The 27,211-nt window shown below is 41.3% G+C and overlaps 1 protein-coding gene across 2 annotated transcripts in view; it reads right to left on the minus strand.

The window, feature by feature from the left end:
• Positions 1 to 27,211, minus strand: part of VPS13B (vacuolar protein sorting 13 homolog B) — an 877,527-nt gene that overhangs the window by 787,794 nt on the left and 62,522 nt on the right. For both annotated transcript variants that reach the window (XM_059723846.1, XM_006263597.4), the window contains 4 exons: positions 25,899 to 26,016; positions 16,044 to 16,211; positions 13,306 to 13,487; positions 2,223 to 2,397 (listed from right to left, as the gene is read on the minus strand). In XM_059723846.1, the coding sequence (XP_059579829.1) occupies positions 2,223 to 2,397; positions 13,306 to 13,487; positions 16,044 to 16,211; positions 25,899 to 26,016 (643 nt within the window). The remainder of the gene's footprint in view (positions 1 to 2,222; positions 2,398 to 13,305; positions 13,488 to 16,043; positions 16,212 to 25,898; positions 26,017 to 27,211) is intronic.

Consider the following 27,211-nt stretch of genomic DNA (forward strand, 5'->3'; position numbering starts at 1 on the left):
TATCATTTAATACTGATACAATTGCTACACCTATCTATATTCTGAGTTTGCCTACTTTATTTAAAAAGAAGCTCAAATAGTTCTTCCATCTCCAACTGCTTCAGAGCAGTAGTGGCTAGCAGGCTGAATGGCCAGTGCCTGAACCCTCTGTGAACCAGATCCGGTGGGGCCCCATCAGGTTGTGCAGAGAAATGGGGAAAGGGGAGGCAGGAAGCCCAACTCTGATCCAGCCACACAGCGGAAGGGGACTGACCCTGACCCCAACTGGGCCCCACAGAGGCGAGGGGCCATGATCTGGCTCTGATCCAACCCTGAGTGAAGAAGGGGGCATGGCCCGGGCCCAACCTGGCCAGGCAGAAGGAAGGGGTCCTTGGCCAGCCCTGTGTCAAGGGGTGGGGGATGGGGAGCATGGCTCAGCCACAAACCAGCCATAGAGGGAGCCAGGCAGAGGAGGGGACACAGTCTGGCTCCAACCTGACTGTGCTGAGGGAAGGGGACATGGCTCAGCTCCTATCTAGCTGTTGCGGGGGTGGGTAGTGGCTCAACTCTGAGCCCTCCCATGGGGCTTGAAATTTTGGCAGCAGGGAGGGATGACAGTATTAACTACTACAGGTCCCCTGCTGCCAAATTTCCCAACCCATGCGGAGTCCCATGGACCAGATGTCCGAACAGCTCCACAGGCTACATTTGGCCCATGGGCCAGAGGTTGAGCACCCTTGCTTCAAAGGAATAAGCAGCCCTTCTCACCCAAACACTTACTTGATAAAGGTTGTTCCAACCAAGTAATTGTTGAGCCATCGTCTCATCTACTAAAATGAATTCCAAAAGAATTTTAAGCAGTATTCAAGATTCTCTCTAAGATTATACTTTGAACAATATACAAAAATTAACTGAATATTTTTACAATATTAATTCAATTAAGTCTGAACAATATGTCCTTCTGCATTTCTCATAAGAGAGAATTTAAATTGCAGACTAGTATTTCAGCTTTAGAAAAAAAATGTAAGACCCTTAACTTTCAACTCTGAGAGACGGCTTATTTGCTCAGTTCACACTGCAGGCACATGACAGTGAATTGTACAACTGTCATAAGACATTGTTATCTGTGCCAACCAACATTAAAAGCTATATTTCTGGCAAGTAAGTTTCCACTACCCACATTTTTCCAACAATACATTATTTTCCTGAAACCACACAGCAAACAATAATACATCATCAAAATCTTTGTTTTAAGCTACTTAAATTAACACAGTAATACTTTCATTCAGGAAAAAAATGAATTACTGATCATTCATACCAAAAGTTTTAAACTACTGCATGATTCTAACAGACAACAGAAGCTAAAATTACCAAAGCACATTCACATGAAATTCCAAGAATCTTCTGAAAGCTGTTAATGAAGTACTCTTGACTGTGTGTCAGACACAAAATTTTAGTACTAAAGATATATTGCAAGACTGTTTCTAGAGAAAATAAAATGAAAAGAAAGAACAGAATTTAGAATTCAGCTTGGTACAAACTTCATCTTTACCTTCTCTCCCCCCAGTACACTGCTAAAATGTCAGCCTGGTACTTGAGCATTCAGTAGCATATAGTTTCTGACTAAGTGACTGAACAGAAGTGCGTGATTTCAAACATACGTAATAACTTGAGTCTTGTCTTTCTGCTGTTTCTTTTAGACCTATTTGTTGTACTTAAAAAATCATTTATTATTTTGCAAAGAGGTGTAATTAGGATATATTATGTCAACAAATCATAATGAGTAAATGAATGACCATAAGAAAGCATAGAATACACTATCTCACAAAATAAACAACAGCAGAAAGAATACTGCAAAAAAACACAGAAACTAGAGAAAACACCATGCAAAATATTTATTTACAGAATACTTTAACATGTGCACATCAGGGTTCATTAACAATTTTGTAGAATGAAAGAGAAAACAGAATTGTCTAACAAGCCCCTTGCTGCACAAAGTCTGAACTCCCTTACTGCTCCCTAATATCCAAAATAAACTTTATCTAGAAACCCTAACCAGTTTTGTTAGGGCCATCAATATAGCTTTCTCAACGTAACACAAAAAAAAGATGTTGGAGTACTGCATAACTTACCCCACACAATAAGTTGGCTCTATCACAATACAGATTGCCAAAACACACCAAAAGAGTTAGTATTGACCAAAAAATAAACCAAAAGCTTTCAAAACAAATGGTTACAATTACCTGAAATGTTTCCCAATATATCTTTAGTGTGACAAACCAAATCTTCATTTTCTCCATCTTTAAAACTTCCTATTTCTCCATAGTAAAGAGCAATCCCAAGCTGCATTATGCGTATGAACATAGGAAGCTGCTGATCAGTGATAGAAAGCTTCAAACTTTCAACTAAGGTGTGAATCTAGTGTATAAAGAACAACATAAAAAGAAATAATATAACTACCTCTACCAAAAACTTCAAGACACAATATAAAGTGTAAGATAAAATATAATCTATAACGGAATTTTAATACCTCTCTTCCAAAACAAAAACAATTGCAATAAATAAAGTCACAAGGAATCTAAAGTGACCATGTAAAAAAAAAAAAAAAAAAAAAAAAAAAAATCACATTTAGGTTTCCTAATTTTTTTTTTAGAAAAAGCAAGCACAGCATTAACAACAGAGAACTTAACAAGAAAAACATATTTTAATTTACATTTTAAAACAGTTTCTGCTAAAAATAATTCTAAAACAAGATCTGTCATGAATGTAAGTGACCAGACATTTGAGGGTGTTAAAAAACAAAAAAATCTACAAAGAAGCCAAGTAAATTAGTGGTAGTAGGTTTTCTGTTTTTACATTTTTGAAAATGTCATTTGAAAACATTTACATGGAAAACATTTGAAAGTTTTATATAAAGTACATTAGGCTTCGGATTTTAAACTATGAATGAACAAGGCTAGTTATTTTTAAAAAGCTAAAAGCAAAGCAATAAAATCATCAAGTTTCTCTTCATTCTTACATCCCATTTTCCTGTCTCTTTCTCCCTTACAATGAAAATTGCTTTAACCCCTGACATCTTAAAACACCTTCAGCCATTTCATTAAAAAAAAACTAGTTTCCATTTTTCTTCCTGTACATACATATGCATATGTGTGTGTGTGTGTGTGTGTGTGTGTGTGTGTGTGTGTGTGTGTGTGTTTCAAATTATATTGATGCTATAAAAAGAACTGAAAGGCAGGTTGTTATCAAGTCACTACATCTACTTTTGTACATATTCTTCAAGAAAAATTTGAAATCAGATTCACTACTAGATTCAACTGCAAAAAGAAAGGGGAAAAAACATTACATTAATGCACAATAGTTTATAAAACAAAAGAAGTGACGCTACAACTTGGGCAGCAAAGTTTTTGGGAAGAGTGCCAAACACACTCGCATCCTCGACTTGCAAGATGTTGGGAGTGCCAGGGATAGATGGTGTGGGAACTGAGAGCGGCCTGATCCTTACTGTGGCAGCGCAGTCCCAGCCCCTTTCCTACCATCTGCCTTGAGGCTCATGAGCGAAGCAAAATGCTTTTGCATGCCACACTCTGGCACCCATGCCAGGGGTTACCTAGCCCTTCTCTACAGTAATGCCAATTACCCAATACAGGCCCAAATACCTTCAAAATATACTGTTGCTAATCTGCAACTGAAAACCCCCCACAGACAATCCAGTTTGACAGAGATGACAGCCAAGAATATAAATGAGTATGATAAGGATGTCTCTGCCATTTGTGTGGACAGCAAAAAAAATGAAATGCAAGTGCAAAGTCCTGCACTTATGATAGAACAATCCCATATACCAGTACAGCCTAAAGATCAACTGGCTAAGAAGCAGCTCTGCAGACAAGGACCTGAGGGTTACAGTGGAAAGTAAGCTAAATATGACCCAAAAGTGTACTCTTCTTGCAAAGAAGTCTAATGGCATACTGGGCTGCAATTAGTAGGAGCACTGCCAGCAGACAGAGAGAAATGATTATTCCCCTCTATTTGGCACTGATGAAGCTACATCTGGAGTACTGTGTCCAGTTTTTGGGCTCCCCACTACAGAAAAGATCTGGACAAACTGGAGAGAGTCCAGTGGAAGGCAATGAAAATGGTGAGGGGGCTGGGGCACATGACTTCTGAGAACAGGCTGAGGGAACTGGACTTATTTAGTCTGCAAAAGAGAAGATGGGGGACTTAACAGCAGCCTTCAACTACCTGAAGCGTGGTCCCAAAGAGGATGGAGCTAGACTGTTCTCAGTGGTGGCAGATGACAGAACAAGGAGCAATGGTCTTAAGTTGCAGTAAGGGAAGTGTAAGTTAGAGATCAGGAAAAACTCTCACACTAGGAAGGTATTATAACACTGGAACAGGTTACCCAGAGAAGTTGTGGACTCTCCATCCTTGAAGACTTGTAAGACCCAGCGAGACAAAGCCCTGGCTGGGATGATCTAACTGAGGCTGGTCCTGCTTTGAGCAAGGGGTTGGACTACCCTTCCAACCCTAGTTTTCTATGAGTCTATGATTCTAAATAATGTATTAACAGAATACTCAGCACATTATTTAAGCCTCACTTTGAAAGTCAGTCAACACCTAACAACATCTTAAAACATACTGTGGAAGCTGAAAGCAGTTCTCCGATAATCAACACATCTCAGGGTTGATGATTTTAAGAAATGTGTATCAGTACTCAATTCTTTCTGGTGAGTTTGGAGGACCCTCAAGAAGCCTCCTATATCATGATATATATATACATGCAAAACTAATAAGCTGAAATTTGCACTGAGCACAGAAAGACTTCTGATCTCTTTACAAAACAAGAAACTCTGAAGAGAGACACTAAATTTAAGGAAGCTGAAAGAGATTTCAGAGGGACTGGAAAAAATGAGACTGATGACAAGCCTCAATAGAAACCCACTATTATCTAATACAAGGAATTGGAACCACACAAAGCTAAAATGAGAGAGAGAAACAAGTAAAACAATAGAACTTTTCACCATTTAGCCAACATGACTGATAAATTCAAAAGTCAAAAGCTAAAACCAGAATATGATGCAGCTGAGATGCATCACATGCAACTTAATCCTGTAGTTACTTTAAATGTTTAATGTTGGAGATTTTGATTTCTTCCTCAAAACTAGGATTAGGAAGGAAACTCTGCACAATCTTACTTCATAACGTGGCAAGGGCAGAAGAGAATAGAATTAAGAATTGTCTGCGGTGTTTTTTGTTGTATTTTTTTTAATAAAAGAACCCTCTATGTCATTATGGAAAAGGACTGATTGTGATGTGGGTTTGAGTTCTGGAAACTTGTACAAGCAAATCTGACATGGTACAGGTGGGTGTTAAGGCGTGGCAGAGCCCCATAAAGAAACTTCATAGATTTCATAGACATTAGGGCTGGAAGGAACCTTAAAAATCAAGTCCAGCCCCCTGCCCCAGGGGCAGGAAGTCAGGTAGGGTCAAAGGATCCCAGAAAGATAAACATCCAAGTGTTTCTTGAATGAGTCCAGGGTAGGTGCCTGCACCACTTCTGGAGGGAGTCTATTCCAGGTCTTGGGGACTCAGACAGTAAAGAAATGTTTTCTTATGTCCAGCCTAAAACGGTCTCGGAGGAGTTTGTGACCATTGGTCCCTGTTTTCCCCTGGGAAGCTCTGGTGAACAGACATTCCGCCAGATCTTGATGTACACCCTTTATGTACTTATAAGCAGCCACCAGGTCCCCCCTAAGCCTGTGCTTTCCAGGCTGAAGAGTCCCATAGCTCTTAGCCTCTCTTGATGAGGCCTATTCTCTTGTCTTCTGATCATGTGCGTGGCTCTCCTCTGGACTTTCTCAAGCTTCTCGACATCCTTCTTAAATTGTGAAGCCCAGAATTGGCTGCAGTACTCCAGCTGCAGCCTCACCAAGGCCGAGTACAGCAGGAGGATGACATCCTGAGATTTACTTGAGAAGCATCTATGGATGCAAGCCAGTTTTATTTGTTTTGCCGGCTGCAGTATTGCATTTGTGGCTCATGTTCATCTTGTGATCAATCACTTTAAGGAAGAGTTTGGGATTATTTAACTCCTAACTCCAGCTCCCAACAAGATTGCACTCCATCAAGACGTGGCAGATGAGACCAGACCATCTGAGGTAGAAGGCGGTGATATTCCTGAATTTATTCCCAATGGCACATGCACACAGAATCCTAGGGAAGCAAGGCCTAATGTCTAGAAAATGGTATTTAGAGGTTTGCTTTTGGGAATTGGCTTATAAGTAAAGTAGATATTGTATTAAAATAATGGTCAAGGGCAATGGCAAGGGTTAATTGATTTCTAAGAGGCCTGTGTGTGCCTTCAAGGTCCGCTGTATATGATATGGGCAAGCAGCAAGCAGACACAGGCTGGAAACTGAAGTCATGTACTACATTGTTCCATAACATAACATAAGGTGGCACTAGGTCACAGTGCTCAACTGGAGGGCGTTTGGTCTTTCCGGTTTTGGGTGAACAGACCAAATTAGGAGAAGACCAGTAAAGTCCAAATTAGGATGTCTGCATGTGATGGGTTTATGAAACAAAGGATTATGCTAGCAGAACAGAATGTGGAGAGTACGGCGACCACTGAGACCAATCAGCAATGAACAGAAATGAAGAGTCATCAGGAGAGGAAAAGAATACAAAAGAAGAGGTTTCAGAGCAGCAAAGGGTCCCTGGAAGGAGAACCCGAGGCTACCACAAACAGAGGGCACACCACCAGCCCATCACATCCACCTCACTTGCGGGGGAGCGGGTCTTGGCCTCCAACCTCCAGGCTGCCGACATCTGACATTCCAAGAGAGAACCTCAGGATGGAGCTCGCATACTGGCCAGATGTACCTTCCTTCTGATGACAGCCCTAGAGCTGGCAGATAAGACTATTGCAAACAATTCTATATCTGCTATCACTGTGCATCAATACAATTTGTCTATTATTGAATGGAAAGGTCATGGTCAGTCTGAAGATTTTGTGTCAGCCCAGAACAAGGTATCCGGTTCATAAATCCAGTGCCAACAGGGCCCATAGCCTTACAGAGTGAGTTGCTAAGACAGTACATTTCCCCAGCCCTTGCTGTCCCCTGACAGGGGATTAAGGAGCCCCCTGTCCAGATCTTGGGGGAGCCTCCCTCCTTAAGAGGTTTCCCCAGGCCAGGCATCCCTGCAGAGTTAAGGGCAATTCCCCCCTCCCCCTTCCTACCTGCTGATTGCTTCAGCTGCTGCCACAGGAGGAGGGAGAAGAAGTCCTCTGGGCTGCGTGCCTGCCCATGCAGTCCAGCATAGGGGCACCAGGAAGCCCCTGCCTTTGTAGGCTTCCCCCCACCCCAGCCCAGGATCCCCCAGCCCTGGGCAGCCCTAGGGAGCTGAGAGGAATTCATCCTCTTCCCAAACCCGAGCTGCTTGCCTTAGCTGCTGGAGTCTCAGGGATAGCACAGGGCAGCCTCAGGAAGTGAAGGAAAGTTCATCTGCTCCCCTGCAACTAGTTGTGCCTCAGACTCACAGCAGCTGAGGCAAAGCCAGCAGAGAAGGAGGAGGAGAATTTCCCTCCACTCCCTGATGCTGCCTGAGACTTGCAGGGGCTAAGGCAAGTAGCTCTGGGGCTCATGAGAGGAAGAATTCCCTTCAGTTCCCTGGGGCTGCCCCAGGCAGGGGTAACCTGGGCTGTGGGGGGAAGCTCCCCAGTGCACCCATGCTCAGTTGCATGGGCCAGCACCTGGCTGGGAGGACTCATTCTCCCTCCCTCCTGTGGCAGCTGCTAAAGCAAATCAGCAGCTGGGAAGAGGGAGAGGGGGAAAAGGGCTGCAGAGAGTTGAAAAGCCCTGACCACAGGGGCTTTCCCTCCCCCCACCTGCTGGGTCTAGGTGTTTCTTCCCCTGTCCCCCATCCCTATGGGCTGATGGACACAGGCAGAAAGCAGCCTAGAGAGCAGAGGGGAGAGGCAGTCCCTGCTCCACTGGAGCAGACAGCACAGCCCAGGGTTGCAAAGAATCCTGGGATGCTGGGGGACTGAGTTAATTTGAACCAGGAAGGGATCTGGGACAGAAGTTCCATCAACCGGTTTGACCTAAATCAGTTATTTCTGATACTACATCCAACCACAGTTATCTTACACTGCTTTTGGCCATTCTGAAAGCGGTTTATGTGCACTGAACTTCTGTTCTGTTACAGGTTTAAATTAGTTTCCAATCACTTAACCCGTTTTAAGTGAAACTTCTGTCCCTAACCCTAGAGATTTCTTACTTTCCATAAACTAGTTTTAAACACATGCTAATAAAGTCCCAAATAATGTTTCCTCCTGTCCATTGTTCCATAGTACTATCTCTTGCACTAATGACAGGTTTGTTTTGCTGATACTCAAAGCAGCAGACTCTTTCCCACACCCACTTTGCATATGTACACTCCCAAAACACGTCCCACTGCTGCTTCTTCCCTGTACCTGTCCCTTAGGCACCTTGATAACTTGTCAAACCCCATCTCGACTGCACGTCTCTCACTGGCAAGATATTTCTTACAACTATCCATGCTAGGTTGACATGTTCACCTTTCAGTTGTTTACCTACCGCCACTCCCCATACCTTCTTTACTTGTCCTTCTGTGAAGTTTCCACTGGCACCATTGCCATCTCTCCCTTACCGTTTTCAAATATTTCAGGACCTGCAGCCCTACCTTCCCTATTTTATACCTCTGTATAAATCCTTTCATCCTTATGTAATGAAGCAGCGGTTGCCATGACCATGGACTCTTCAAAGAGATCTTATATACTCCCCATTGCCTCAAAATTGCAGCGGAGTGAAATTGGTTGATATGTCCATTGAAAATCTCTCTCCAACCACTACTTTTATATCATCCATGTACAGTACGCATTTTATCTCACCCTCTCCTAGTATCTGTACTGCACTTATGACCTTATGTTTTCTTGTTCTTTGTGCTAATGGTTCTATGCCGCACACAAATAGTAGTGGTGACAGGGCACAATGTGCGTCTTACCCCGTATGGATTTTCAAGGCCCCACTTAGCTGCCCATTAATTCGGACTCGACTTTTTGCTGCTCTATACAATAGCCTTATCCAACATATAAATTTCTCTGGAAACCCCATTTTTTCTAGCGCCTCAAGTATGTAATCATGATCCACTCTGTCATATGCTTTTTCTAAATCGAGGTTTGCTATAATGGTGTTTGTTTTCCTGTCTTGGATGTGGAACGGTATATCTCTGATCACTCTGGAAATCCTTTTACCTGGTACTGCACATACTTGATCTCCATGTATTATTTTCTGGAGGTTCTTCCTCATCCTCAAAGCCAGTGTCTTGGCCATTAATTTATAGTCCATACTAAGAAGCATAATCGGTCTCCAGTTTTTCAAGAGTTCTTTCTTCCCTTTCTTGAAGAGTAGATGACAACACCACTAGTAAAATCTTTCCCTGTGTTTCCTGTTTCCACTGCTTCCTCGAACACTTCCACTATATCCCTCCCTACGCATGCTCAAAGTTTCTTGTAAAATTCCATAGGCAGTCTGTCTACTCCTAGTGATTTCCCTCTTTTAAAATTTTTAAACACTCCTTCACTTCTTTGTAAAACCTTCTCATCACCAGCAACACCACCTGCTTTTGCATCACCTTCTTCCTGCACTGCTTTAAGCTCTCCTTTTGCCACCTTCACTCTAGCTGAAAAGTATTGAGACCACTCTTCATTTTCTTGCACCCAGTGCGCTTGTGCCAATGTGTCCAACCCTCCCTCTCCTCCTCCAGGTTTTGCTGTTCCTCACAGGGTCTGAGTATACTTGCAAAGGCTTTGGAGCACCTATGATACAAGTGTCTGTCTCCCTTACAAACAGTGCATTTCAAGGAATCCTGGCATTCTGCTGCTCTGTGCCCCATCCCTTTATATCTGTAGCACACTGTGAGGGGACAGTGTGCAGACAGGTGCCCCACTTTCCTGCATTTGCTGCACTGTTTTGGTCAACCATGGTACATGATGAAACCCTTGTGTGTCTTGATCTGGATCACTGATGGGAGATGCAGCATCCTACCTGGGCTCCACTCACCTGCTTGTAACTCTACTCACACCCTACATGACCTCATCCAGATAACATATTTGGCCCTTACTTTCTCTACCAACATGACTCTTTGTATGTACTTTTCCAGCCATCTTTCTGCCTCTAGTAAATCCATGTACATTCAAACCATAATCACTCCTTCTCTTGACTTTTCCCCTACCATGTTCTTTATCCCTCTTAATTGCTCCCTCCCACATTTCTCTGCATATTTTTTCCAAAAGTTCTCATACCCTTCTCCATCCTAATAAGTCAATTCCCAAGTCTTCCAGTTCGAAAAAGCAATTAGACTGGTGAAATGCTCCACGTGCACCTTCAAAATTGCAAACAGCACCTTTTCCAGGAAATAATATCTGTTTATTGTCAATACCATCTACCTCCTGTCGCCAGCTAAAGTTGCCTTTATCCACAGCCTCCATTCCTCTCTAGTTTCCCTCAGTCTCTCTTTTGTGTTTTCTCACCATACCACTCCCAGTGGGCCAGCCTACTATCGTAATCCCACCGTCCTCTGTTTCTCACCTGCCATACCTACTCCTACTGCCCCCATTATGTTCTCCTCTGCACCTATCACCATTGTCATTGCCTCTCCCATTGCTCCCACCATCATATCCTTTTTTCTTGCTTGTCCGGTCTCCATCTGTCTCCAGATCTTCATTTCTGCTATTTAACTCTTTTTCCACCTCATGCTTACTTGCCACCACTACCATTGTTTTGAGCTTCAGGTTTCTCTTCTCCTTGACTTAAACCCCAATACTTTGTTGATCCCTTTCTTAAGGCATAGAACAAGCTTTCAATGCTGATAGGAGCCTACCACAAGGTTAGGTTAATGCAGCCCACCTGAATAAACTGTAAGGTAGTGCACATTAAGTACAGTCCCCCTAACTGCTGATTCTTTGTCAAGAGATAGCAAGCCACAACATCGCATACTTTTGACTTCCTCTTTACTCCCACAGCTAAGCTGTATCTTTCTTTCCCATTCCTAATGATTCAAGCCTTAAATGCTTGGCAAACATCACAAAATGAGATGCCAAACAGTTCATCCAGAATCCCTCTGTCGACCCCTTTCTCACCCAGCTGCATGTGATTAGTGTGGCTCTGCCCTCCATGAGGTAAAGCTGGAGCACATTGCCCTACAACTCATCTGCATAAAAAAGGTTGCTGTATCCCAGGACTCATAATAAAAGCTAATTCCAGTCATGAGTGGGGGGCTGACTAGCACATGTGGGGGATAGGGAGGGGGTATCTTGAGAACACACACATTACTGAGCAATGTTGAGCTGTGGAGTCACCATGGCTTGAAATACTATTGACGCTCGTGGAATTCAGCCCAATGAACTCTATGGTAAATCATGAGCCTTTGGGCTTTGGATTAATACCATGCATCATTTGTACTACACAAGTATGTGCCCAAAAGTGTGTTTATGGAGTACTTGAACTAAAATTAGCAGCAGCTTCATAAAAAGGTAACACGCATCAGTTCGGGATGAACTAAGTGCACAGGTACTACATACAAATTGCTAGTCATGTTTAATTTCCAGCTTATTGTTTTCAAATTTACTCCTCACTTCCATTGGCTCAGGGAGAGCAGGGTCTGACAGTAAGGAGAGGGGGAATGGCCTGCCAGGGGAAAAAGGTGGGGGGAAACAGAGAGCAAAAAAGCTATCTGACCCTTCAGATTTACTTTCCGTGCTGTAACAGTGGGAGGAGTACAAATTCAAGGCAAACCTCCAATAATTAGATTCTATACCTGGAAAATTATAACAAATTTATTAATTTTCCATATATGGAATCTAATTATGGGGGGAGGGCCATTTTATAATCAGAGTCATCTTCTATTTGAGTAAATATTGTACATGGGATTAAGTGCAGAATGCGGAATTATTTTATAAACTTGCAGTGCCTAACAAAATGTGTGTTATTATACCAAGATCTGAAAGAAGGGGTACTACAGTGTAAGTTTGCACTCACGATTGTGACAAGTACTGATTTCCCAGTTGTATATGTGCTATTAGATATCCACATATGCAAAAACAAGGCTGTATCTAGCATTCTGCATGAAAACATATCTAAATAAGCATTTACGTAGCCACAGGATAGTCCATAAATCACAGCAATAAATCACAGCCAAAATCTGTATCTGCTCACATACATATGGTGACATGATCAAAGTAGGTGTGAAGTTATGTACACAAAAAAGCACTAAAGCTAGAAAAAAAAGACCATTTCCCTTTAAATTGCAGTTCCTCAACTGGTAAATCAGACATGATTTCTATTTAGTTCCCTAGGATGTTGTGAACTTAGGTAACTTAAGAATCTCCAGATCACACCAACAGTCTTATCTAATCAGGTATTTTATCTCAGATTGACTATGACTTTACCACATGATCCTGAAAAAGGCATCCCACCCATAAAACATATAATTATGCAGAAGCATGTACCTGCAAGAAGTTTCCTCCAAAACTTCCTATACTAGGATAGTACAGATGCTTATATAAGCAACTGTGTTTAAACCTATTCATTTCTTGACTGCCACTACTTGTGACAAAAAAGTTCCACTGTAGTGAACTATGAAGTGCATAGAAAAGTAGTTGTTTTCAAAATATTTGTCAAAACTTGAGTGTTTGTATATCACTTTGAGATCCTCAGATAAACAATGTTATGTACAATGCAAAGCAGCATGTTACATGACAGTTAGCAGAAAGTTTTAGGAATTACAAAGGAGTCTGTGCCAATGCAGGCATTGACTGTTATGCTTCGATTATCAATAAAAATATGTCATTTAATGCTAGATATATGTGAGAGATAAGGGATGCCTGCTCACTAACTAGAGTTAGACAACTAATTCTTTATGCATGGGTCAATACCTACCAATGTTCAGGTCATAACTGAAACAATCACTTGAGATTAAATGCTTTGTCCCATTACTTGTCTTCTAACTCCTGCAGTCCCCAAACTAAGTGTTTAACATCTTTGATTTTCTGAGTTACACAATAAAATCTTTTTTTTTTTTTTACAAACTTCTCAGAGCAAATCCAACTTTATTAACATGATATTAGTTCACATATAATACAGACAAAACATTCCAAAATAGCAAGAGAACTATGTCAGCTTTCAGATTTTGTTTTTTCTTATGTCAATTTATACTGTGAAAACCTGAAGAGTAGTTCATAAATATCGATTTAGATAGCTTAAAAACAGAGAAGAGAGATAAGAAAAGACTCTTGGTACTTACTTTAATAACAGATGGCATCTTTGAATTAAGGTTATCATAAGTAAAATGCAAGCGAGTCTTGAAGGAACACTTGTAAAGCAGAGGGTCCTGGTAAAATTCAATTTTGCCACTAGCATTTCTCTTATCAAGACATACTGTGCAGTCAGAAAAATTAATCACCTTCCTCAGCACTAGATCAGTTGCTTTAAAAAGAAAAACAAACAAAACAGTTGACTAGAAAATTTACCAATACTTGCTTATTTTATATACACAGTATTCCATGAGACGCCAGTAATGAACAATTTTAAATATATATTCAATAGAAAATGAATAACTTCCACTGTTGTTAGCATGATTATATTTTACTTAAACTACTGTATAAATAAAATAAAGAGCTTTAGTAGGAAAAATAATTTTCTATGCTACCTCCTGGCTATATATTTATTTTTTTAAATTTTTGAAAAACTAAGTTTTTCTGTTTTTTAAACTACAAAGACAAATTTCCAAATGATTTGTATCATTATTAGAATACATTTATTTCAGTAATTTGAAAAACAATGTCTCTACTAACTACAGAAAAATCAAGTACGTCTCTGGGAATAATGATAATTCAAGAAGAGAGGGAAAAAAATGAAGACCTGAGCTTCAAAATATATAAAGCATTTAAAAAGCCACTTCAAAGACTTATTCAGTTTCATGCAGAATTGGAAAAAATAGTTAAAACCAACAGTTTGAAGGAAAAAAAATCAGGGGAGACAAAAATTAATAATTGAATATCCAAAATCATATCTTTGCATTACTATAAACCATAAATTTGCCATCTTTTCCCTATAGTTAAAGCTTGGCTAAAATAACAGAGGTAGTACAACCCAAAGGCACAAAAAAAAAAAAAAATCATACATGCACACACAAAAAGATAAGAACAAGAACAAGTTAAGAACTTGTGTGGTCTTGGTCAAACTAGGAAAAAGTACAGTATTGTACTTAATAAATATATATTTTTTTTTTTTTTGAGGTGGAAAGCAGATCAGGTAGTCTTCTTTCTCCCCACTTAACCCTTTCATCAACTGACCTATGCCCCCAAGCAGCCAATCCAGAAGCTAGCTGCAGGGATCAGCTTTACCTCAATGAGAGCCTTCCTCTAAAAAGAGCTCTGTCATTGCTGACTGGTGCTACAGGGAAGTTCATGACCCGTAGACCACCCCTGAGATTCTGCCCCGCACTCCCACAAGCTCAGAAATTAGCACGCCTTAACCTGTTTTCCATATTGTGTTCAGCTCAGCTCTTCGTAATATGCATATTATAAAGATTGTCTTTTTGACAGTTTAGAGCTCAAAAACATAAGACCACCACCGCAGGCTACAGTCATACGTAGTTCAAATTTCGCCACTCAGGCTGCACCTTAGAGTACTGTAGTTTATGTATAAGGATGAGGAAAGCCAACTTATTTTACTTCCACTCAACACCTTCTGCTGTTGTTAACTCATCAAAAATGCACATTTTGGTCAGGTATGTTTTTATTCTGAAAGTTTCAAAGCAATATGACATGTTTTTATAATAAATATCAGCTTTGTAAGCATTTTATAAATGTTTTAATTTTTAAATGATTAACAAACAGGGGTGTCAAACTCCTCTGGCCCATAACCTAGGGCCAGTCCTCTACCACCAAGCTAGATCCAGCACCCACAGTGCCCACCCTGGGCAGTTGGGGATCGGGGTTGCATGTGGTATGTGTCCCCGAGTGGCAAAGATGGACGCTGTGTGTAGCATAGATCCCAGAGTGGCTGGAACAGGCACTGCATGTAGCATAGATTCTGGACTGGGTGTCGTGTTACAGGCAGTACCCCCACTGACTGATCCAGGACTGTGCCACATGTGGCACTTGCTCCAGCCAGTCTGAGACCTGGAAAACATGAGGCACCTGCAGGTACCAGTTATAACACTAGTCCAAGACTGGTTGGAGCAGCCACCATGTGTGGCATTCATCTCGAGGACACTGGGACAGGCAACACATGCAGCACAGTTCCTGGAGAGGCTAGAATGGATGCTATGTGCAGTGTGCATCCCAGGTTGTGCCCACAGGGACCGTCCTGGGCCAATTTAGACCCAGGGGGATCACTGGGGGCCAGATAATGGTCTCTGTAGGCTGGATCCAGACCCTTGATTTAAAATATTTCAGCTGGAGATGAGGGAATGGTCCAATGGTTAAGACAGCAGCCTACTACTTGGGATGCCAAGATGCAATTTCCTGCTCTACCACATAGTTCTTGTATGACCCTGGAAAAGCCTCACTTGTGCCTCAGTTTTTCATCTGTAAAATGGGGATAAGATTTCATCATCTTACAGCAACATGATAAGAATAAATATATTAAGTATTGTCTAGTACAAAAATACCAAGATTGGTTTGCATCTTCACCATAATAATAGCTTGTATTTACCCCTATATACAAAAATGTAATGTGGTATTCATTGTTTCACCTAAGTGAAATGCATGCAATAATTGTGTTTTTACTGTCCCATGAAGCACAATGCATCTTACTACGTCTCCATCCAACCTAGTAAGAATTTAACTATAAAATAAAATCACTAAAATCCCATCTGCAAGATAAAGATTATGGGGAAAAAAAACAAGTTTCATAAAGGAACAATAAATACATAATAGGAAGCAAAATTACTTTTGACATTAGAAAGCTTCCCATAGATTTACTTTCACCTAAGATAAAGAGAGAACCATCCCCAAGATCCAAAAAAATACTCACCAGAGATGTCCATAAATGCTCTATCCCAAAATTCATCCACTGTATAGCATTCTGCAGAAGTTATATTCACTGAGAGAACAATATCATCCTCCACATACTTTAATATGAGATTGTTGATCACAATGTTGACATTGTTTACAACACGCCTAATTAAACTCTGCACATAACCTTTCAGATGGAAACAAAAAGAATAAAACAACATTTGATGCAGTTCTCAAAAATTATGTAGAAGAGATGCAGCAATTATTTTGTTTCACATTTATTACATAAATAGGTAAAAACAGTTCTTTCCAAATTGCATATTATTTTCAAATTCTATTTTACTCTACTTTGTCAATGCACTGTTATCACTACTCTTGACAGCTAAAAGCATGACATGCAACTTTAAAAGTGCATTCTGTACTAGCTAACAGATCAGCTTCCAGCAAGTGTGACATAAAAAATATGAAAGCAACATTTTAGTCTATGCAAGTTTAATGCAATATTAGGAATTCAGTTGTATTGAAACCCAGAAGCAAAAATTAACCTTTGAATTATATTTTAAATAAAATGCGTAATTCAGTTGTACTGAAACCCAGAAGCAAAAATTAACCTTTGAATTATATTTTAAATAAAATGCAAAATTCTAAGTTTTTGTAGAATACAAAATATTATTACAACTTCATTTTATATGAATCCAGAAAAATGATCACATCCTGAGATATTCAGAAATAGGTATAGAAAAATTATTAGTATCAAGTTACTAGGATAATATTCAAATATGTACACCTTTATATACTGTAATTACTCAGATCTAAGATGAGGTTTTTTCCTCATTCAGAATGAGGGGAAAAACCCTCCTATTAGATTTGAGTATGAGCTAGGTAAGAAGCTGCTGTAGATAGGGACAGAACCAGGGTGGCTCATATGGCAGGTACAAGTGTGTGAAGCAGAGGAGTGTGGAGGAAGGAGAAATGCAGTACAAAGTTGGACAGGGTGGCGGGAGGGGGGGTGGGAAAGGAGCATGGGAAAAGGTATATGTGGTGCATGGGAGAGCACAGGGGAAAAAAATGCATGGAGTGAGGGGACCGCAGGGAAGGGGTAAGGTAAGGGATGCACGGTGCTGTGGGGAAGCATTAGGAAGGGACACATGGAGCAAGGGGAGTGTGGGGGAATGGGCATGCACAGCCAACTGAGTGCAGGGAAGGGACACCAGGCACACTGGGAGGAGCTCCTGCAGCTTCAGCTCTGGTCCCAGCCCCAGGCCATCCCCAATCCTGACCCAGGCTGGAGCTGCGCCTGCCACTGTTGCCTGGCCCAGCCAAGTGCTCTGTGACCCAGGCAGAGAGAGAACCATAGCAGCTGCAAAGGTAAGTTAAAGGGGGGGGCAGAGAAGAATGGCAAACACCAGAGAGGTACAAGTGATAGATGGAAAAGGCAAGTGTGGGATGCGAGTATGGGAAGGAAAGGGACAGACATTAAGGCAGTGGGCACGTGGCAAAGAGAAGGGGATGCAAGGGATGTGGAATAGGCTGCCTCCCTCTAAACTGCTTTTGGTACTGGTGGTGGGATGAATTTAAGGGGACCCTCCAATAACCAAATTCTAGACATGGAAAATGATAACGAATTTATATTTTTCCATTTAATTGGGGGGTGGGGGTCTTAAATCAGTAGTTGTCTTGGATTTGGGTAAATATGGTATATCTTTTCTTCTGATTCAGGCTAAGAAAATTAAAGCAACATTTACAAGTACTTTTATTAATCAAATCAGCTTTTAATGACCAATATATTCACATGTTCCTCAGCAAGAATGTTGTTAGGTGTAACAGAATCAATTTCTGTCAACAACTAACATAGTTAGCACCTGCACTAAAGTCTATAGGGGGAAAACCTATTTAAATCTATTCAGCAATAACATGGTTGGAAAAATGAACTCCTTTAGGAATTCCCAGTGGAGGAAATATTCTCATCTGAACAATACAGGAATGAAATGCAATACTACTCATTTTAATATTTTTCCTTTAACCTGTATGTATTTACAGTGCCAATTAATGTATGCTGTTAGATTTTAAAAAGAATACAAACTCTTAAGCAAAATTAACAGTTTGTGAAAGGACCGTTTGTTTTTAAATTATTTGCTGTTTAGAAATGAATATCAGCAACCTTAACTTCATATTAGAGATTTGTATATATTTCTAAAAAAGTTGCAGCATCAGTAGAAGCAGCTGAAGTTGAGTTCCATCCTACTTTCCCCTTCTACAGAGGCTAACTTTTTCATTCAAATGTCAGATTTGTCTCTAACTTTTTAGACTGACATTTGAACAAAATTTATGTAATTCATTCTTAGCTATATAGCCATTAATTAATGGACATTTCCCTCCATATATGTACATCAAAAGTTTTCCACTTCTATTTATACACCACTCTTATTAAGCAAGTAGAGTATCAAAATAAAACAGAAACTCCCTGAAACCAAGGTTGTGCTCAACCACTGACCCACTGAGACATGCTATCCAGCCAATAGGATGCCCACAGGTCAGAAAAAATTGTCAGCTGGGGAGCAGAGGAAACTATATGCACGGCCAGCTCCAGCTGGGTCAAGGCCACCACGATGCAGTGGAATGAGGGCTGGGCCCACTCCCAAATGTCCAGATCAAGTCACGCTGCTCCCCAGCCCCTCTAAGCATCTAGATTTGGGTTGCTCCAACCCACTCAAGCCCCGCCCTGAGAATCCAGATCAGGGCTGAGCTGCTCCCCAGCTGCCCTCACTTGTCCAGATCGGGGCTGTTCTGCCACGCTCCCCCCATCCTCAGCATCCGGATCAGGGCTGCTCTGCAACATCCCACCCTGGCACATCCAAATCTAAGCCAAGCTGCTCCCCCTACCAATCCTGGTGCAGCTGGATCAAAGTCATGTTGCCCCTGCCCCCTCATCAGGATCAGGGTCACTATCCCATCCTCCCTCTCCCCGCTCCAATCACACATGCAGATCAGGACCAGGTTGCTCCCCACAGCTCTACAGGCGGGAGAGGCCCCTCCACCAGCCCCACATGCTGGCCAGATCCTGCCTACAGATGGAGCTGGCACTGCCCATCCAACCCACAGGGCAAAAAGGTGGGCACCACTTCCCTAAAGAATATCCAAGCCTAGCCTTGCTTGCTACACACCTTCCCAAACAGGAAAGACTTGAAGATGTCCAAATTCAGACTCTGTTGGACCTGTGGGGGGGGAGGGAGAGGGAGTTCTACAGATGAGCAGCAACTGCTAAGATAGACCCTCCACACACTTTCACCAACCAAAGGTGCATTGATGGTATTTGCAGGAGACTGATCTTGGCTGACCTTAGGGATTACAATGGGTATAAGGGACAAAGTAGCCCCTTAGGGCTAAAATCATTTGGGACCCTACAGATGAAAAACAACACCTTAAAATTGTGCCTGAAAAGCTACTAGAAGCCAGTGCAGAGTCTGGAGGACTATGATATGAAGACAATACCAAGATGGGGAGGGACTGCACACAGTATAGAAGACAGGATCAGATTTCAGAATGCTCTTCAGAAATAAGAGAAGAGAAATGGTCTGAAATAAACAGGATGCATTTTTGTATGCAAAGTACTGCACCAAGATAGGAATAATCAATTGCACAAAAAATAGACTGAAGAATAACTGGCTAGACAGAATTTTTACAGAAAAAAGGTCTGAGGTTACAGTGGATCACAAACAGAAATGATTCGAGAGTCATTCTGCTGTAAAACCAGAACACACGATACTGAGATGTATAAGCAGAAGTGCCACAAAACATGAAACAATCCTTCCCAGCTACTCAACAGCAGCAAGGCTTCAGCTGAAGTATTGTGCCCAGTGTTAGGAACTCAAATTTCAAGAAAAATGTTGTCAAGGACCAGGGCAGCAAGCTAGCCAAATTGCCACCAACTGGCCCTGGTTTCCTAAACTGGCCTGGCTGTCACTGGCAGAACCATCCCCCACTTGGCCCCAGCTGCCTGCCAGGTATGGGGGCCCGCTTTTAAGCAGCAGCCATTTCAATGCCCACAGGGTATTTAACAAGACAGACAAAACAAGTCCTATCTAGTCCCGGGTTTCCAGATCCTGCTCCTGGTTTCCTCAGTCCTGCCTTTTTGATTTGGGTTTCCTTACTCCTAGTTTTCTGTGCCCTGGGTTCTGCTTCCTGAATCATCCTGGTCCCTGCCCATTTGTTACTGGTTCCAGACTCCAGCACATTCCCAGACAGCCTCGTCAGCTCCTCGACTCTTGTCCACTCACAAACATCTCCTGGCTTCACTAAGTGACCACCTACATCCTAGCAACAAAACTATCAAAAGTCTAGATACTATACCTATGAAAAGAGATTGTAAGAACTGCATTTGTTTAATTAAAAAAATGGAAGATTGCGGGAGACACAAAAACAGTCAAGTATATAGAAGACTGCTGTAGGGAGAAATGTAATGATTATTCTACATCCACTAGAGATAGGACAAGTAGTAGTGCACTTAAATTGCAGCAAAGGAGATTTAGAATAGACATTAGAAAACCTTTTTAATGGTAGCAGTACACACTGAAATAGATTACCTAGGGAGATTACAAAATCTCCAACACTGGAAGTTTTGAAAAATGAGTTAGATGAACACCTGTTTGGAACTGTTTAGGTACAGCTGATCCTGCCCTGAGGAGGTCTGTCCCAGCCCTATTTTCATGAGGTTAACTCTCAGACTTCAGCAATCTAGCATACTACTTCCTAAGGACCAAAAGAAGCTTGTTTTTAGTGAAGCCCCACTGCATTCATAAAATGTGAGGGCAAGTCATCTAACTAAGCCAGAGAACAAAAGTAAGTGTTGGGATTCCTTTGTTGCTTATCAGTGATCACATGGGACCCCGGAATGAAATGAAAGTGTGTCGATACTAGATATATCAAAATCTCTAATGAATTTGGGAAACTTAATTACACAAAGTCATTCATGGCTGACCCAATGAATTCAACTTTTACTAATGTTCTCTGGAGGAGTTAGGCTTGTCACACTAATACAGTGACACCCCCCCTCCCCCCCCAATCCTAATGCCAAATGCACGGACCATGACAGTAGATCTGAGTTGACAATGAACTCACAGATCCAAAAGAACATACAGGTCCTAAAGAAGTACCAAAGTAGAAATATGAGAACTGATGGCCACTACGTGCTGATGTTCCACAAACTTATGAACAGAAAAGTGCTCATCCTAGGGTAATGATATATGCATGAATGGAAAAAGTTCACCCCTATCCCTCAACATTTCATGATGCTTAGTGTCCCCCCCAAGACATGCTTACATTTCAGGATGTGTTCTTTCAAGACACCTATATTTGAGATGTCACCCCACTATGGCTAACATTTCAAAAAGAGGTTGTGTGAAAGAACACATCCTGAAATGTAAGCATGTCTTGGGATACACCCCCCATCCCAGAGATGCACACAAGCATCATGAAATGTTGAGGGATAGGGGTGAACTCTTCCATTCATTCCAAATGCCCCAAGACTATTGATATCAGACTATTGATATTTTATCAGACTTGATAAAACTGAAAACTGAAAGCAGCAACCAACCCACAAATATTATCAATCTCTCCACACACACGCTTACCAAAACTGAAAAATCTGTCCTTTCTAAAGGCCTAAATTTCTGTCCAGAAAAATACCCTAATAAAATACTTCAATGTGGAGAACTAGAAAAATTCTTCCGATGCCTCCGCCTCAAGGAATATTTCCACAACCAAAATGAACCCGCTCCCAACAACAACTCATCCTCTGACAACATTCAGGAAAAGATCAATGCCAAAAAGCCCCAAAAAACATCAGACTGGACACCTCACAGTGGATGAAACCCTAACCTGGACCACTACATTGACTACTACAGGGAAAGAATGAACAATGAAATAAATCAGCAACACGCACCACCACAACAACCTCTCTCTACCAGAGAAAAAGGCTATAGAATCTCTAAGATCTAACCACCAATTAGTAATAAAACCAGCAGATAAAGGAGGAGCCATAGTCATCCTAAACCGTGAGGATTACATAAAGGAAGCCAACAGACAGCTCTCTGACACCACCTACTACGAAGAACTACAAGAAGATCCTACTCCCCTTTTCACCAAAAAACTCAACAATACCATCACATCATTTCCATCAAGACTACAAGAAAAACTACAGACCTTGATCCCCCCACTACCTAACCCGGGGACTTTTTACACGCTCCCTAAAATCCACAAACAAGGGAACCCTGGCAGAGCTATCATATCCAACCATGGGACCTTAACTGAGGAAATATCAGGTTTCGTTGAATCAATCCTAAAACCGCTCGTCACCCACAGAGCAATTTTTGTACAAGACACTACAGACTTTCTACAGTAACTTAAAAACATAGACCACCTTCCCAGCAACACACTCCTAGCCACCATGGACGTAACCAGCCTATATACTGACATCCCACACCAGGATGGCCTTACATATCTACAGGAACAAGATTACAACTCAGAATACAGACCCAAAGATATTACTGACCTTATAGACTTCATCCTCACACACAACAATTTCACTTTTAATAATCAACACTTCCTCCAGATGATGGGAACAGCTATGGGCACTAAAATGGCCCCACAGTATGCCAACCTTTTTATGAGCCACCTGGAAAAAGACTTCCTCAAGAACTGCACCATCAACCCCTTGCTATGCTTAAGATACATCAATGACACCTTCATCATTTGGACTGAAAACCTGCAATCTCTGATTGAGTTCCATCAGAAATTCAAGTCACCATCCCTCCATCTGACTTTCTCTAGAATACTCCAGCACCAACATCTCCTTTTTAGACACGATGATCAGTATCCAGAATGATAAAATACAGACCACGTTATACAAGAAACCCACAGAACAACATACATATCTGCACAGAACCAGCAATCACCCTAAACACACCAAAAAAGTTGTGATATACAGCCAAGCCCTCAGATACCATTGTGTTTGTACTGAAGAGAACACCCGGGACTGCCACCTCACCAATCTTAAAAAGGCTTTCACCCAACAAGGACACTCCTCCAGAGAGGTAGATCGCACATTTGAAAGAGCCACCCGGATACCACGTGAAGAACTGCTGCAGTACAGAAGAAAACTGCCCCCCCCCCCCCCCAAAATCGCACACCGCTGGTTATGACCTATCACCCCTCCCTTGAACCTGAACGGAAAATCCTCAAACAATTGCAACCCATACTAGAAAGAGCCACTATTCTCAAAAAGATCTTCCCACAGCCGCCCATCCTAGCCTTCAAACAAGCACCGAACCTCGCTAAACTTATCACCAGAAGCAAACTTCCTCAACCCCAGAACACACCAAAAGGATCCAGACCGTGCCATGACAAGAAATGCAAAACCTGCCAACACACCTCCACCACCCCCACTATCACTACACCCCACAACAGAGCCATCAGCATCCCAGGATCTTACAGCTGCACCTCCAGAAATGTAATATACCTCATCCAATGCACCAAATGCCCAGATGGAAAATACACAGGAGAGACCAAACAACAACTGCACACCAGAATGAATGCACACCGGAAATCTATCAAAGACAGAAATACCCAATTACCGGTGGGGGCACATTTCTCACAAGAAAACCACTCTCTCTCCAATCTCTCAGTCCTGATCCTCAAAGGAAACTTACAAAACACTTCCCAGAGACAAGCCTATGAACTCCACTTCATCAACCTCCTGGATATTAAAAATCACGGACTAAATACAGACATTGGATTTATGACATATTATAACCTGACTGACATCTGACTCCCCAGGTATCTCTCCACTTTCCTCCCCGTTCTCTCTCTTCCCTCCCCCTCCCCAGCCTGTCTCTCACCCATTGACTCCTCAATCTACATTTTCACTGACTACCTGTCTTGCATGCAGACCAGCCCAGCCGCTGGCTTCTTTACTTTTCATTGCATCCAGGAAGAGCACACACCAACTGCTGAAACTTCCTTAGCCTGACAAAGGGTTTTTGAACCCGAAAGCTTGCTTAATAATTATTTTCCAACTATTTGGGTTGATCTAATAAAAGATATCAGATTCACCCAAGGAACCTTATCTGCCTATGTCCTTAGACCAACACAGCTACAACCTACATCCCATGACTATTGAGGCACTTTTGATCCTGATCCAAATCACAAAAACCATGCCAGAAGAATGAGTAGGTCTCTGAACCCTGCTGGTGCTCAGGCGGGACACAGCAAGTAAAACTCTAGCAATATCAACAAGATGAAGTGTTGTCCAGAGTAGCAGACACAATGGGCCAAAGGGCAGGGTAGCAGACACATTGGGCCTGTATTTCCAAACAAGTTAAGCACCCAACATCTCTCAACACCAAAATATCAAGGTAGCCTCTAAAACCATTGCCTGCACAGTTGTCAATATGCTGAAATCAGAAGAAACAGCATATCATCATGCTATCTAGAACTTGTATCCCTTGTGTAAAGAACACAGAGGCAGTGGCGTAAATGCCTCCATCTTGTATACATACTCCATTACATAAAGGTTGGAACTCTTCAATACAAAGTAATCTGTGCACCAACTTTAATGTTCTCTTCTGAGAGCTAGAGAAATGTAACAAATGCCAACTTGAGCCATCTGCTACCAAAGGCACATAAAGACCCACATCTTAAGACCCCAAATTTTAAGATTCTAAAAATTTGATGACACAAGATTCCTCCCAAGATGTCTCCCCCTAAAAGAAAAGAGAAAAGGAGAACAAAGGAGATAGAGAGAGAGAGAGAATGCCACACAGGATGCCTCAAAAGAGCCCAAAGGAGAAGGCAATCTCAAATTCACCTCAAATCACAAAATTCTTAGTGTGTGAAATTAAAAATAAGCTTCTCATAGTTTATCATCCTGAACACTGGGACATTTCATTTTGACAAAGTAACTGTCTTCCACTTACACACAGAGACGGGTAACACAGGCAAAGCCTCCAACTTCAGTCTAATTAAACAGAGATGCTTAAGGACCAAGTAAATGTCCTCAGGCTCAGTCAGGTCAAATGCTTCAAACAGAAAGCAACTGACTGATGCTTCTACTAATACACAGGCAAAATCTCAGGTTTAGTATTCTCTGGTGCAGCAGTGCTTCTGGAATCCCTACATGAACTGGAGACTACAGACAGAACTAACTTAGCAACTAAACTGTATGTAAAAATGCAAAAGACTTGTCTGAAATAAAACAACTGAAAAAGCCAGAACAGTAGAAGATAAAATTTGGTGTGCAGCACCTGTAAGAGGGCTCTTACATTGCCTGCGGGCAGAAGAATTGGCTGACAAGGTTCAAGGTGAATCCAAAGCAGCTGCATTGAGGGGGGGAGGGAGGATAGACAGTGGAAGAGTTCACGCCCAACCAATAAAAGTCCAAATTTTTAAGAGCCTGGGGAGTTCTGAGTTGTCTTGTAGGAATATGAGACCTATGAACAAAAAACTATGTATAGGTGGTACCTTTAAAGATTTAGACTATTAAAATTTCAGTACTCAGATAAGGAAAAATAAGGACATAATAGCAAAACCCTACCTGAATAAAAATGAAAGCAAAAATGGAAAGGATGTTATTTTTTAGATTTGAATTTCATTTTAATGCAGCTGTATTTTAGACTACCCCAAGATTCTACGGACCTGATCTGTGGATACTCAGCTCTTCTAAATCATCAGGCCACCCATAGGAACCTAAATATGGATTTTGGAACCTAATTTTGACCATTTTGGCCCAAGGTAATGAAAAAATATTAATCTGTTGCTATGTAAGATTAACAGAATCATGCAAATAAAAACAGTCCACTTTATGAAAAATACAAGTTACCTGGTGGTAAATCAGGATCAGAAGGAGAAGCTTGCTGGATTCGGCGTGGTTTCACCGTTGATTTTGCACTCTCTGTGGTACTACGGTTTGAACTGGAACCACAGCTCTCATGGTCTTCCTGTATATTAGCCAAAATAATTCATCTGAATTAGTCTAACAGTGTGAAAGAAAATGTGTCTGAAAAATAACCAACTATAAGGATTTACTATTACTAGACTTAAAATACTTGTCAATTTTATTCCTTGAGATCACAGTTAGTGTATTTATACATGAGAATTTCATATGAAAGTTTGGGATCACCTAGAAAGTATTAAACAGTTAAAATTGGATCACAAGTTGTAAGTTTTACTGAAATTATGTTACTGTATTACATTTGTTAAATTAACTGCAGTTCAGGTAAAGCATCCCTAAACATTCAATAAAAGCCCATATACTACAAAATAAATTTGAGAAACTATCTGCTTTTATCAGACTAAGAATTTGCTCATGAAAACCTAGAACAGTTGTAATGTCAGCCACATCCTTTCTAAAATAAAGCTATTTGAAATTGCCCCATGAAGCAAGTAGAGCTGGAGTATTGTTGTAGCCATGATGGTCCAAGAAATGTACAAGATGCAAGGGGGGTTTTTTGTGATACACAGTTGGTCCAACAAAAGGTATTTGGGAGAGATGGACAAGCTTTTAGGAATAAAGTGCTCTTCAGACCCTTTCCTCTCATGAAGCAACATATTAATCTCAACACCCTAAAAAAGCAAACCTTAAAACTACCCTAAAATAGATAAGACAAAAGAAGCCACTGTTCATCTTAACATCTTAAATCACTAATTTACCTCTTGTAGCTTAAAAATAGAAAACATGGCTTATTCATAACATAAAATAAAATAAATAATTGCAATACACAGTCACAATATGGGCATTAGGGTTGCAGGTACATTCCAGAATAAGATTTACTTGCCAAGACACAAATGTTAGAAAACCCAAGAAATGCTGATAAAGAGCCTCTTTCAAGGATATTAATGTTACAAGGAAGAAAGAGAGGGAAACAGTTATGCCTATCTTGACCCATGTTTCCATTAGGGAAGTTGCAGTATCTTACACCTTCAGACATCCTTCCCCACTCAAATCAACAACATGATCTCTGCTTAGCAGCCGTAATTACTCACTGGAACACGGTGCTACCCAGATGACAAGGGTTTACTGGGATATATGTACAGAAGTTCTGCTATGAAGCTATTGGTAAGAAACTGTTATAAAAAAATGTAATTACTGGCCTGCAGGCACTACTCAGAAAATGCCAATTTTTAGTTTTCACT

The sequence above is a fragment of the Alligator mississippiensis genome, chromosome 3 (assembly GCF_030867095.1).
Source record: "Alligator mississippiensis isolate rAllMis1 chromosome 3, rAllMis1, whole genome shotgun sequence".
Taxonomy (NCBI): domain Eukaryota; kingdom Metazoa; phylum Chordata; order Crocodylia; family Alligatoridae; genus Alligator; species Alligator mississippiensis.